This window comes from Epinephelus lanceolatus, chromosome 9 (genome assembly GCF_041903045.1).
Source record: "Epinephelus lanceolatus isolate andai-2023 chromosome 9, ASM4190304v1, whole genome shotgun sequence".
NCBI classification, from domain to species: domain Eukaryota; kingdom Metazoa; phylum Chordata; class Actinopteri; order Perciformes; family Serranidae; genus Epinephelus; species Epinephelus lanceolatus.
Window position 1 is genome coordinate 41483797 of NC_135742.1, and position 15251 is coordinate 41499047.

General features: G+C 39.4%; 1 protein-coding gene across 1 annotated transcript; it reads left to right on the forward strand.

Annotated features, from left to right (window-relative positions):
* Positions 1 to 582: 582 nt before the first annotated feature.
* Positions 583 to 10869, forward strand: LOC117253119 (ubiquitin-conjugating enzyme E2 L3). Its single transcript, XM_033620478.2, has 4 exons — positions 583 to 703; positions 2820 to 2915; positions 3003 to 3189; positions 9240 to 10869. The coding sequence occupies exons 1-4, from the start codon at positions 677 to 679 to the stop codon at positions 9392 to 9394; spliced, it is 465 nt and encodes a 154-aa protein (XP_033476369.2). The 5' UTR covers positions 583 to 676; the 3' UTR covers positions 9395 to 10869.
* The last annotated feature ends 4382 nt before the right edge of the window (positions 10870 to 15251 follow it).

Genomic DNA, 15251 nt, shown 5'->3' on the forward strand with positions numbered 1-15251 from the left:
GATTACACATTCAAGTGTGGTGTCTTACTGCTGGAGTTCAACAATGAAACAACGAAAACAGGATTTAGAGTCAGACCATTTGTGTAGGCTATATGAAACTTTCCAAGAATAATTAGAAGTTGTATTATGTAGGCAGTGTTATTCACCATCCTACTGAAAGTAAAATATAGCATCACATCAAACACAGTAAGGTGTACAGTATTAGCTACCCATTTTTTCATTTACAAAGTCTTGCATATCATTCCAAAACTGCTTTGAATGATGACAATGATAAAACAAATGAAATACTGTCAACATTACAGAAAATACATGAATAGTCTATGTTTAACTTAAATCTCTCCAAGACCTCCTAAGCGGGATACATTCGGTGTAACCCTTTGTAGGATAGCCTACTTCTTTCACTTTATTACCAATGCAATATTTATTTAAAACACTACAGGGTTTTTCCCCTGTAAATCGCTCATGATAGACGACCAGAAGAACCTTGCTGCAGGGGCCGTATAGTTCAATACGTTTCTGATGTGTCTGTTACTGTAAGGTTTATCTTGAATATTGGTATCTCCAATAAAAATCTTAGGTGAGTTAACCTGATGATGGCTGACGACTGATCCTCAGCCCAGGACCAGGACCCATATTCGCCGCGCTGTGTATTCTGGGAACACACAGTAGTTTCAAGATGGCGGCGAGCAGGAGGCTGGCCAAGGTAAATCTCCCGATCCCGTTATTTTCATATAATTTGTACTGTGTAGAGATGTATTGGCGACTCCAGGACTCGTTCGTTTTTCGTTTCATCTCAAATAAGGCAGTGTTTTTTGAAGACATATTTAGTGGCTGTTTTTAGCTGTAAACTAATTAAAACGAGAGGTCACTACTGGCCATGTAACGTTGGCTAGCTGACCAGATATTACCGTTAGGCAGCGAAGCACCGGCAAATTAGGCCAGAGTCGGGAGTCAGCTTTCGAAGACGACCACGGAACATATGTTTTGTTCACTAGCAACGTACAGCTCTTATGCCGTTATGGGTTCTACGAGCCAGGGAGGGAGTTTAGATGTGGCCAACATAAAACCGTGAACGAGTTTTCTCAGCATAAGGCGTTTGCTAATCGGCTAACGTGCTAGCCTCAGGTCTTAGCTGCGTTTCAGTTCGCTAGCTAGCCAGCGAGCGTCAGCTAAACCCCCAGTTAGCCAGGTTCGGTAGTTCGTCACTAAAGGATGGATGGGGATAAACTTAGTTTAAATCAACTGTTAACATGTTTCATTACCTTTATGTGAAAGAATCAGACAATAAATGCCAGGACCGGATGTGCCATTTTCTGGCAACAAGTCAGTGAGACTTTGTACACGGGCTAGTTTGCACCCGACGACACACACAACAACATTAAGCTCTCGCAGCTAGCTGGCAGGACAGAATGAGGAAATCGGCCTGAAGGAAGACTGAGGCTGGAGTAAAGCAGTGTTAATTATCAGAATTGTTTCCTACAGCATAATTGGGACTTTTTAAGGTCGTTACCTAGTAGCTAAATTGATAACAATAGATGAGACTACATCAGGATCGTTCAGACTTGGCTCAGCAGATGACAGTGATTGAAGATCAGGCTTGCAGGCCTACAATGAGTACCTTTGTTTTATGGGAATTAGACCATTATATCAGAATGTTGGGGAATATAGTGTGTAATTCCTACTGCTTACTACTGTCCACCATACTTAAACACTCTGAGCAATCGCACACAGCACTGGTGTCTTTATGTTATGAGCAGGGGGTATGAGTACAGATCATTTTCTAGCCAGTTACAGGGTTCTCAGGCAAACTACATTATAATGAAATATAGTAGCACTTAATGAACTATGCAAATAAACGTACCAAGCTTTAGAAATCAAATTTGATCAACTTGTTGTACAGTCTGTATACATATGTAGGCCTATACATACTATAAAATCAAATAGAAACAATGTACAACCATTGTACAACTCATCTTTTTCAGTTCTAATTTAATGTGGCTCTTGGTTGTGGGCACATTATATAACAGAATGGCAAATGTGTATGTATATATATATGTATGTATAATATATATATATATATATATATATATATATATATATATATATATGTGTGTGTGTGTGTGTGTGTATATATGTGTATATATGTATGTATATTTGCAGATTTAGGCTGTCATGAACAGCCATTTGTAGATGAACACATATTTTGAGAAAATGTAGCCACATTTAATTTAGTTCTTATTTCCCCCCTCATTTACTTATTAAATGGAAATGCCCAATTTCTGAACACTGCTTCTATCGTTGTCAAGGGGCTGAGTGTAGACAGACAAATGCTATACCCTCCATGACACATTCACTTAAGTTCCATTTTCTATTATAAAAGTCACTAGTGCAGCAAAAACAAACAAACAAACAAACAAAAAAAGATGGGAATTCTTGCTGGCTGCAAACAAAATTCTTACTAAGCGAGCTGGAAGTAGACTATCAGTAATTGAACCAGAGATGTCTGAGGTGATGACCAAGAACTTAACAGCCTGTGGCACCACATTGCCTCTCCTTTAGCTGCATTGTTGAGCACTTGCTCTCTGCCACATTGTAAACGTTATACATGTGTTGGCGCACACCTGACCACAAAGTTACAGTAAGACTTTAACAAATCGGTAAGGGAAATTGAAAAGCAATAAAGTAAGTTTTTATAAATAAATCGCCTGTTATCCACTTTATACTGGTTCCAATTTAAAACTGGTACTCTATACTCAACCTTGGTGAACATGAACGGTTTTCACTTCTGTAACATACATTATTTGCTTGTTCCCTTTTAGGAACTCGATGAGATTCGCAAGTCTGGAATGAAAAACTTCAGAAACATTCAAGTTGAGGAATCAAACCTATTGTCATGGCAAGGGCTCATTGTTCCTGTAAGTAGCCAGTCCTTGTTGACTGCTCTACCATTACATTTACCACCTCTACAGTTTCTTCTACTAACCTCCTTTGTTCATTTCCAGGACAACCCTCCTTATGACAAAGGTGCGTTCAGAATCGAAATCATTTTCCCCACCGAGTACCCTTTCAAGCCTCCCAAGATCACATTCAAGACAAAGATCTATCACCCCAACATTGATGAGAAGGGCCAGGTGTGCTTGCCTGTGATCAGTGCAGAGAACTGGAAGCCTGCCACCAAAACTGACCAAGGTGGGTGTTTTAAGTGTCACAGAGGGCCTCTGTAAGTAAGCTGATGAGACATAATTACATTTTTATTACATGTTTTTTATTACATGTCCATGTTTCTACACAGAGAAGGGCTTTGATTGAAATTGTCTGATGAAAGTGCTAAATAGGTTTTAATCAAAGTTTAAGTACCAATACCAAAACAAATCAGTTTCAGTACCCTTTCTTTGAGTAAACTCAACAGGAACCAAAACATTACAGTATTTGACGTTTAATGAGGTTACTTAGTAAATCAAAACATTACAGACGTGTAGATCTCAACAGCACTTACATAGTGTAGTGTCAAGGATTTCATGAGCTGATGGACTGGTTATCTTATATGCTCCTGACCCACATTATTTTAATATCAGTTTAAAGGGATGCAGCGATTGTGAAATTCTTGGCCAGTACCAATGTTTAAAATACCATTTTTGTTGATAGCCAATACCACTGTTTTTTGTTGTTGTTGATTATTTTGGTTTTGTTGTTATTTGTTCACCCTCTTGTGTCAGAAAAAAACAACAACTTCATTATCCAGAATTTCTAAACTGTTTTAAGGTCATTCAGCCCTTTATTACACTATCTTTGATTGAGCACAAATTCAGTCATACAAAATTATGTAAACAACCTTTAACCTTTTTCACATGACAAACATTTTTCTAAAAGAAGCTCCAAAAGCCTTTTTACAATATATAATACATAATAATTCCAGTTTTTAATAATATACTAATATTTAATTAGTTTTATATTTATGTGAAAACATTAGTTTATTTTTATTTTATTATTTGTTCAAGTTTCTCGCCAAACTATATTTTGCAAGATTTTATTTGAGCACATCACGGTAACATTACAATTTACCCAATACTCATTTTTACTTAATGGAGTTTGAATGCATCATAATGTAACTCAAAACAACCTCTGTAAGCTGTTAATTCTGGCTACCAGCTGCTAACAGGTAACAGCTAACACTGAGTAGGGTGCGTTCAGAATTACTCACTCCAGGTACCAGGGCGCTCTTTGGCACAAACTAGATTGATAAGCCCTGTTTCCACCGAGCAGTACAGTACAGTGCGGTTCAGCTTGGTACACTTTTATTCCGTTTCCAATGCGAAAAGTTGTGGATAGTACCAATGGAACCTTTCCATACTGTTACCATTCTTGGTACCCCTTCGGTTGGGGTACCTAGCACACAAATCTGGTACTATAAGGTGGAACTGTGAACATTGCAGTCTGTTGATTGGTCAGTAGCAGATGGTCACTCTGCTCAGGGCTGAGTTGTGGCTGGTTTTGAGGCAGAAGCCACTGTTCATACAAATGAGAGTTTAATTAGTAGACTGTAACTATATAATATAAGGATGTTTTGCTGTCTCTGGCAGCAGCTGTAGATGGAGAAAAAAATGACTTAATTCACTGGGCCGACTGCTGGGATTTTTAAGGTGGAACATTAACACGTAATGTTACTCAATGCACGATCTGACAGCATGACTCAATCAACACACCTTAAATATTCCATATGACAACTTTGACCATTACTTGAGTTTTTATACAACATGCGCCTTTAGTAATGAGTGGATATTCATACTTTTACATGTATTAATTTGGGCCGGGTTATGTGAACTGCATTTATTCCAATCCTCACTCAGAGAAAAAAAAAAGGGTCGCCTAGCATCGAGCTAATTAATTTAACCATTCGTTAATCCATGTAACAGTATAATTTTAAGTGAAGAGCGTCAGATTGGATTTACAAACAACCCCCTAGCTCTCCTGCTAATTTCAATACCGACTTGTTTTTTCACAATGTAGCATTATCAGGGACAAAATAGGTTTCTGACAGCGTCCCGCGCAAGATCTCTGTTTGTCCCAAACACGTATTCTATTGCTCTCTGGATGACAGAACGATGGGACTTAGTCTTGAGCCCTGATTTTAGCTTGCACAAAATTATTGTGACACAACAGAAAAACATTCAGCCACTGTCACTGATGAATGTCATATTGCTTGTTGATAGGCTGATAGCAGTCAACAAGCAATATGACATTCATCAATGAATGAATGTCATATTGCTTGGTGATAGGCTGATTGCAGTAAACAAGGTGAACATCAGCCAGTAAATGGGTTCATTCCTATCAGTTTTATTACTATTGTTAGGGTGACAGGAAACATACAGCACCAAGAGCACAGTGAATACTGCAAAATGACAAAAAGAGTGAAAAAATTGAACTGGATTAATAAAGTACATATATATAGTGATAGCCTAGATGGTGTAGTGGAGACATGTCCTTATTGTCAGCTGATAGATGGGACCTGATAGGACCATACCAGTTTTCATGATAAAATGTTAAGGTGATACACCCACCTTAAAATCTGGCCCATCCAAACATGTTTGATTATAACTCATGGTAATCACGATTTTGCTTGTAAAACAATCTTTCATCCTGGCACAAATTTCTGTGGTGAAGATAGACATTCCAATGTGTAGTTCAGTGCAGGACAGATGTCCCGCCAATGAGCATTGCTGATTGGACAGACTCTGCTCCTTAAAGCACACAAAAAAAAATTGTGGCTTGGAGGGATGCTCAACTTGTGAACTTCACTGTGAAATTGTGAGAGAGCACTGAATTGTGGATGGCCTACCACATGTTTGTTCATCTGCTGTATAGCTGCCTTGCTATGACTCCGCCAACAGCAACTTCTAAATCCTCTTCAGAGCTGCAGAAACACTGGAATGCAGAGTTTAGCATGTGTCACATCTACACCACTAGCTGCTGTCTGTTGGTTCCAGAGGCTGGGGATCTACCTGATCTGATGATGTAGCAGCGGTGTTCTCTTTTGCTCGCCTTAGAACCATATCCTCCTCAGTATTGACCTCATGTTGAGTGCTCCAATTTCGTAATCTTGTCCTTTAACTTCCTATAATATAATTTCTTCTAATCTAGTGTACAGTATGAAGCACTGACGGAACTGGAAGAAAATTAGAGACAGTCTGACAAGCATCGACTGCTGTTTACATAGCATCACTAATTAGATCAGTTCTCCACCCACACAGCTCCAGGGTCAGCTGATCTTCTTACTGTTATGACAGTCATGGGGACCGATAAGAATTTGTATTTGTGTTTTACTATGTGCTGTAAATGGGCAGTAACGGTTTATGTATTTATACCAAATTGTCACGTCTGTTGCAGCACACAGAATAAATGGTATGTAGAGTGATGCACTTAATGCAGAACCAAAGCACTAGTTACGCCCAGAAACCTTTAGTCATATGCTGTTAGCATTATATGCTGAGGTTATCACAACAAGCAGGTTGGCTTCAAGTTAGTCACAATATGGTGAGCGCAAATTTAACACTGGAGCTGGAAGGCCCACCCACTGGTTCCTGGTCAGTTAGAACAACACTAGAGAGAGAGTTGTGTAAAAGATAAGGATGGTCAGTGGGCTTTGCTCCACTGTTGTAGGAAATGTGAATAGAAACACATCCAACATGTTAACGCACATTCAACGTCATCACCCAGATGTGTGGATTAATGTATGATAAATATTTGGGTGCGTTGAAAATTTAAATATAACCAAGGTGGAACAAATTGAAACACTCTTCCTAATGCACAAGTTTATTCTTCATTATTCTATGTATTTTGTTATTTCAAATTTCGTAGCGTAAAAAGATTCTTTTCAGTTTTACAGCCTGCTGTGACCTGTTGTATTTTGGGAAATGATTAAGTGTTCACACAGTGTAATGCACAAGTGTTTGAAATGTTCGTGATTTTATACTGAAAATAGTTAACCTAAGTTGCCAATGGGCAAACTACTCTCATGTGACCTTCACATAAATGTGGACATGTGTTCCCAGCTTTAAGACATTTATAGTAGTCTGTGTGAACCAGTCAGGACCAAGACTCTTCATGACTCTCTAAGGTTACAGTAGCTGGCAAAAGTGACAGGAAGGTAAAAGACAAAATCTGAAATGGAACCAACAGGGTACATGAGGTCAATACTGAGGCTCAAACGGATGCACCACAACAGTAATTATGTAGAAAGCGTCATGCTCATATCGTAGCTGCTCTGTGTCATCATATTCACTCTCTGACAGTCTCTTGTGAAAGTGTCAGTGCTTTGCAGAGTTACTTCTTTGTGAACGGCTTTTGTTTCCTAATCTGTATGTGGGTCCTCCAGCCCTGATCATCCAATGAGAACTCAGATCTGAGTTCCACAAAGAGGAACAGTGCATTTAAGTGCTGTCATGTAGTTAAAACTGTTGTGTCAGGAGAAACATTTTCATAGACTCTTCAATGCGACTGACTGTAGTTCATGAGAAGTGTTAAAATCATTCATATCTGATAAGTATTTATATTCCCTGTTGATTTTACAAACCACCCGAGCCTCTGAAGGCAATGAGATGTAGCAGCTGAATGATGAAGCTCTGCTGCCAGACCGGAGGAGTTATAGTTTTGTATTTTCAGTTAGTTATTATTTTTTATTTCAGTTTTAATTTCTGTTTTCAATTCAGGTTAGTTTCAGTTAGTTTCCAGAGTGGGTTTGCTTGTTTTAAGTTACATTTTTGTTGTTTAAAAATGTTTAGTTTTAGATGACTTTTTATTGGTTTCATTTTTTTATTGTAACATGAGGGGTATTTGTCATGGGCAAGATTAAAGTCGTTCATAATAGGTATTAGAATACATACACAACACCTTGCGATAGCAGCTTATTCACAGTAGACTTGTACATGTAGCTGTCCCAGTCTCAATAAACATATGCACTCCTCAGGCTTGTTGTGTTGACAGGTTGGATCAAATTGACAAAGTCTAAAAGCGCGTTCCAGGCAACCCGTAACTCACGTTTTTACGACCTTCTACCCGTGAAAGTGTACTGGAACGGCAGTCAAACCCGTAACTTACCACCCGTGAACTTGTACCAGATCGATGTACTCCCAGTTACGCCGTCTGACGTCACACAGCCCTCAAAACCAATTACCTTACTCCTCTAAACAACAATGGCAGCCCTATGGATGTGGTGTTGATGCAAGTGATACACAGTGAGAAATAGACAAAAAAATAGCCCTAATGTTAATGCATTATTGGCAGCCGCTCTAACAGCTGGTTTCCAGTGCAAGAATAAATCAATACAAAATACGTTTCCAAACACACAGATGTGTGTTTGGAAACGTAACCTGATGTAAAATAAAAAGTACAATAGCATCTGTGACCTATGCGCCGTTTCTCCTCTGTTTCACTCAAATGAGCAAGGAACTGGCAGTTTGGCGATAGAAGTGATCGGAAACAAATATAAAACCCGCACATTCCGCCATGTTGGCTTTGACAGTTTGGCGTGACTTACCTGTAATGCTATGAAGTCGTGAGTCGTGACTTGAAGTGGTGACTTACGGGCTCAGAAACTTGCCTGGAATGCAGCATAAAGCTGAAGACATGTCCTGTCTTTTTTTTATATTAATGATATTAATAATGATGATGATGATGATGACGATGATGACGATGACAATAATAATGATAATGATAATAATAATATGATTAATAAAAATAGGACAAGAATAATTTGATGACATCACAAAAGACAACTAGTGATGTTTTGTCGTAGACCAACATGTAGTCTGTCATGTCTGTCGGTCAAGTCACGGTAAGATTTTATGACTCTACAGTTGCCTAATCTGACACAGTGCGTGTAATGCTATGAAGTCGTGAGTCGTGACTTGAAGTCAGAACAGACACAAATGTCATGCAGTCTGAACCCAGCATTAGTGTGTTAAAATGAACTGAAGCCAATGGGGCCCTGGAGGGTAGGAAAGTATGTAAAATGACAACACCACCTGAATTAATTGGCGGATTGTTGTCAGCAACTCGAGGTACAGTATAAGCACATAGAATTTACTGACCTGATTGTGCAAAAGCCCTGGCTTGGTGTCTTAATGACCTCTACCTTTCAGTTAATGCTCTTTCTGCCAGCACATACTGCTGAGAGACTAGTGGCCATTGTCTCATTAAGAAAAACATCTAACTTGTTTTCCTTGGCTGTTTGTGTCTTGCAGTAATTCAGTCCCTCATTGCGCTGGTGAACGACCCCCAGCCGGAGCATCCCCTTCGGGCAGACCTAGCAGAAGAATACTCAAAGGACCGTAAAAAATTCTTGAAGAACGCTGAAGAGTTTACAAAGAAACACGGCGAAAAGCGGCCAATGGACTGATCACCTGACAAGCGTGTAGCCCTCTCTCTGTCTCTTTCTCCCCCTCTCCTCCTGTCTCACCCGCCCAAACCAAATACCAATCTTCCTCTCGCCTCCTCGCTCTCCCCCTACACCTCACCACCTTCCTCGCTCACTCCCCTCCCCCCCTTCTCCCCTTTACACCGGTCCTCCCTGCAGTCCAGGAGCCGCCCCAGCTGAAGCCAGGCAGCGGCAGCCTCAGCCTCCCTCCCCATCCAGGACTCTCTGTGGATCAGACAGCTTCCTCCCCCTCCTCTTACTCCTCTTCCTCCCCCTCCTCAGCCATAAATCTCCAGACCATTTCTAACTTTCTACTCTTTTCTTAATGTGAAAAATGGAAAAAGAAATGATAAGGGAACATGATGTTCAGATGAAGAGTTAGATGGAAATACTGAGTAATGTGTTAATTTTCTGTTTGCTTTTCCTCTATATAAACAACTCTTGTGTTAAATAGATCTCACTTAGACATGATTTTTCTGAAGTATTTTATTTTTTGCAGAGAAGGAATACTGGTTGATTACTCTTTTTTTCTTTTGCCCCATCATCAATAATCTTTTAAGCTTAAAAAAAACAAACATGACAGAAAGAAGAGAAGCTGTAGGTAGTTCCTGGAGGTGCGTGCCGACTGAAATGTTTTCCTTACTCACCTCCACTGCTTCTAGACTTGCACTGTACTCTATGGGACAATCCCTCTCACATCTCCTTCCCCACAGTTTGTAACCCACTGAGCAGAAACAAACATTAATTGAAATGTCATTGCTGAAAATGCTACAGAAGATTCTTGAGTGTGAAAGAAAAATTGGTTTCCAAACACTCCAAACATGCCGTTATCTTCAGCAGGCCGTCAAAGAATATCCCAACAATTTTCTCAGATGTACTTTGATGGGTTTTTTTCAACATAGATTAGTTGCACTCTCAGACCATGCTGCTAAATCAGCATGACAAATGGCAATTGTGATTTTCTGTTCCTGATTAGTATCAGGATTAGTAATTATTTGCTTTCTCCACTTGAAATGATATTGATTGGCACTTATTTAAAATTGGTAATGTGGGAAGAACCTGTTTGGTTAATTGGAATCTTCCACGCATGTTTCCTCTCCCACTATTGGGCACCCTAATATAACCACCTATCACATCAGAAACAGAGCCCTTTACCACACTGAGACATATTCCAGTGGCAGATGGACTGTCGGCTGCCCAGCTGAAAGGGACGTCAGGAGGGAGGGGGGGAAGGAGAAGCTGGAGAGGGATGCACTCAGCTGGAATGAAGCTCAGCTCCTGGAGGCGGTCCTAGGAACAAGCACCTTGAAGGCAGCTGGGAGAGGGCTGGCTGTCCGGGGATGTGTCAGGACATGGAAAGGGACTGCAGTGGCCAAAAAACCACCATGTAACAGCTGTTTGATCTGGTCCCTATATTGTTTCATAATAAAGATGGCTAACCATTTGGCCTCACTGTCTGCCTGGTAGTCAAGTGGATGTTGCACGTGTTTGGTTTCTGGTGACTAGACAGCAGAATGAATCCAAAACAACATGATCTGATTAGCAATTTGGTAGAGCTGAAATCTAGCTGAAGTGAACTTAATACCGTTGCTTCATAGTTTGACAGTAAATCTCAGCTCCCAGCTCACTTTACTTTTAACAGCATCTCAGTCTTCTACACTGTCAAGACTCCAACATTGTGGTAAACAGTTGATTGAGAAAGCCAGTATGTGGACCTTGAGTTAAGGTCCACATACGTATTTTTTGTCATAGTTTAAAAAGGTAAAGGATAAACTTTAATGATCAACTAATGTCATATTGTTTTAGTCCATATTAATATTTTTCACATGGAATCCCATTTATTACAGATCCCATATGTGACATTATTTGACATGGCAATTATTTTCCAGAGCATTCTTTAAGCCTTCCTGAGTGTTTCAAAATGCAAAGATATCCAGGAAGCACTAGTTTAAATCACCTGTGTAACTTGTGATTCAACACAAAGGTAAGGAGTAGAAGTTTCTGATGGTTAAAGGTGTTGATTTATTCCAGTTTAATCTCAACTAAAACTATGTCCTCCAGCATACAGTAGCTGTAGGATAATACTGATGAATTACAGTGTTAGAAAAAGTACGTGGGGTGGGTTGCACGGAACACCTTTCGTTAAGAGTTTCCTCAAAGTTCTAGTTAGGTTTTCTCATAAGAAAATCAATGGCAAAAACTCCCTTGAGTCTTCTCCGTAAGGTTTCCTTAAAAATGTTGAAAAAAAGGTATGGGTTTTCCATTGCACAAAAGACCTTAAAAAAAAGTTAAGGTACCTCTGTCTCTATCTTAACTGCAACATGACTGAGTTCATGGTGATAAATGAAAAAAAACTAACACATCCTAGAAGAGTGTTCTGCAACCAGGAGAAGCCAATGGATACACTTTGGATATTACTGCTGAAAAATCTCTTTCAACGCAGTAAATAAATGAGTCAATGTTTTTCCTTAAGTAAGGCCACTTTATTCTGTGCAACTGTAAAAATACTCTATTACAAGTCCTCTATTTAAAATGCTCGTGTTACAATAGCAGTACAAATGTATTTTCAGCAAAATGTACCTTAATTACTTAAAGTACAACAAGTTATTATGAGCCACTGTGAGTTGTTGATTTTTATGTTATTGGATAGTTAATAAGAAGCATTAATTTGTAGGAAGCATTGCACAAGCTGGTGGTGATGAATTGAAATGTATCTGTTGTATGCTGTAATCTATAACAACAATTTTAAAGTTTATATATAGAGATTTTTTTAATATGTGAAAATATGTTACAACACTGAGAAGTCCAGTTTAAACATTTAATGCAAAATCTGAATTGTGATCGCATCCTCATCAAACTGAGTAATGTGAGTTCAAGTTGCTGTTTGAGCAGGCCATGATTCAGATCCTTTACTCAAGTAAAAATATTATGATAATAAAAGGACAAAAACTTAAATGTGTATCAAACACTACAATATTTGGTTATTACTGATGCATGACCTACAAAATCACCATTTGTACATCAGTCATACCGTGTTAACTTGAAATTGCGAAGAGAACTTTGCTTTTCTGGCAAATAAACAGATAACCCAAGTCTCCCTTGTCATATGCTCAGTGCTTCCCAAACACATGCATTTATCCATTCATTTTCTCTTCTGCTTATCCTGTTGGGGGTCATGGGGGGGAGGCAGGGTACACCCAGGACAGATCACCAGACTATCCCTGGGCTGACACATAGAGACAGACAACCATTCACACTCACATTCACACCTACGGACAATGTAGAGTCACCACTTTACCTGCATGTCTTTGGACTGTGGGAGGAAACTAGAGAATCCGGAGAAAAACCCACGCTAACATGCAAACTCTATACACAAGGGCTCCCCCATCCCTGGGGTTCGAACCAGAAATCCTCTTAATGTGAGGTGACAATGCTGACCACTGCACCACTGTGCCACCCTCAAACACTCTCTTAAGAACCAGACCCTGATACAAGAGTTTTTCAGTGAAATGTTTGATTTCCAAATGGTCATTTTGTGGATGAAGTATTCCTTTAGTTGACGATTCATTGATAGCAGAGTGATAGTGACCTCCTAATGGTAAGCAACAGGAAATCATGATGCACAGGCCTACTATATCAGTTCCTTAACTAAATCATCAGTCGTAATGGCTAAAGCATGTACTACGTAGCTGCACCTTTGCTGCATGTCACAGGCCTTTCTCCATAATTTCCTTTCCGTCTTTTTGCCGTGACTTGTCCAACAGAAGGGGAAAAAAATCCCCCAAAAATGTCATCATGAGTTATGCATTAGATAAATGTGTTTTTTCTTTGATTTAATCTCATTACATTATTAAATGTTCCTGATAAATGTGATTAATCCTCTTTAACATGTAATCTGTCTTTACTACATGGAAAGCAACACACTCAAACGTCTTCAGAGTTCATATTGCAGCACAAAACACCTGAGCAGGAACATGGATGACAGAACAGGTACCAGGTGCCACGACCAGCAGAGAGCTATGGTCCATAACACCAGAGACAATAATTAGAAATGAAATACATTTGAATGTTAACAGTATCACGTGTTGCACTACACCTTCATAAATGCAGACTGACATCATGTTTTGTCATTTCTATGTCGCTGGACTGTACATTCTGTACCAAAGGGCTGCTGTGTGTTGACTTTGTGCAACTCTGGGGACGCCGGCGTCCTCTACCGGCGTAACTGTCTTTCAGGGGCTGTAGCAGGCTGAGTTTTAAATCTAGAGTGAGGATACACGTGTCATATGGAGCTAGAAGGCAAAAAGGAATCTGTTGGTACCAGTGTCTGTAAGAATGTCAGCAAAGGCAAAGAAAAAAATGGCCATTTATCACAGGGGTCCTTTGACTTATCATCTCAAGATATCTGAATGAAAATGAGGGTACCCATGAGTCCCTTTACAGATATGCCCACTTTAAAATAGTCCCATACAGCTTTGCACAATAACCATGCATTTTTTGCATGCAGTAAATGTGTCATTTTCGCCTGCTGTATTTAAATTTTTCTGCATGCTGAGATGCCGATGTAGGATTACATGAATAGAGTCTGACTAGAGAGCTGAGACTGAGCGGATTCAATGAGCCCAATTTTATTCATGTAGGATAATGTTTGTCCCCATAGTAGCCATTTCACTGCAGTGAGACCACTTTTTAAAAACTTGAACTCACTGCATAAAATGACATAAAGTGACCTCTGGATAATCGAAGCCTCATCAATCTATATAGCCACAAACTACAGACCTGGAGTAATCAGAGGTAGGATGTATGGCTTTCATAGGTATATAGACAATAAGGGGGTCTCTCAGAAGCTTCTAGAACATAAGTGCTTACTATTCAGTCCTCAGAAAATGCAAGTTTCATAGAAATCTCCAAATTTCAAAGGTTTTTGATACCATATCACAGCATGGATTTTTTGTTATGGTGCTCCTCAAGGTCTTGTGTCTTAATGTGGCATTTTGGAGGGATTTGTGACCATTTTCAAGATTTATCAAGTGGTCAAAAATCAAAAATCAACCCCAAAATTGCTGCAACAACTTATGTAAAAAAAAAAGGTAACTGGTGTCATATACTTCCATCCAGTGGCGTTAGGAAGTTACAACAGGCCCCAGTGCACACTATTATGATGGGCCCAAGTGCACGCTGTTGTGTATGTATTGTCTTGATACAAGAAGAGACTTGATATTGGACAACATCAACATACATTCTACCCAGCAATCATTATTGCATGTCTGACAAAATATCAAAGAAAATAATAAATAAATAATTTAGTTGAATAGTTTTTATAGTATATTTATAGATTTTATAGCTTATGTAGAAAAAGCATGTCATCTTCAAAAAAATAAAAAAGTAAACCATGATGTAGACGGGTTTGCCTCTTTGAGGATATATATGTAGCAAATAGCAGATTTTAAATTAATATCAGTGTCTTATCACTCCTCTTTGAACACAGAAATATATTCAAGGTGGCAATCTGAATCACTTGCAAGGCCCACTGTGTTTACAGGCCCCTGTGCATCTACACTGCCTGTACTGTCTATACTTACTCCCCAGCTTTCAGATGACGTATACCACTGATAGCCTATGTGGCATCTACTGTTGACCTGCTATCTCCCCATGAACATCTTGTGCCCCCCTCCAAGAGTCATACATGGGTCTGAGGTGGGGAGGGGCACTCCAGTTTTCCAGCCCTTTGAGTCAGATGAAAATACTAACTGGATAAAATGTCACTGGATTTAGCACTGGTGATTGGTCTCAGTGAAAATGGAAATTTTAGGAAGAACTTTTGAAAAAAACATTTGAC

Bases quoted from the DNA above. Each gene is read 5' to 3' on its own strand.
- LOC117253119 (XM_033620478.2), top strand. From the start codon at position 677: ATGGCGGCGAGCAGGAGGCTGGCCAAG. The intron at 704-2,819 runs GTAAATCTCCCG...GTTCCCTTTTAG, and splicing joins CGAGCAGGAGGCTGGCCAAG to GAACTCGATGAGATTCGCAA. The intron at 2,916-3,002 runs GTAAGTAGCCAG...GTTCATTTCCAG, and splicing joins GGCAAGGGCTCATTGTTCCT to GACAACCCTCCTTATGACAA.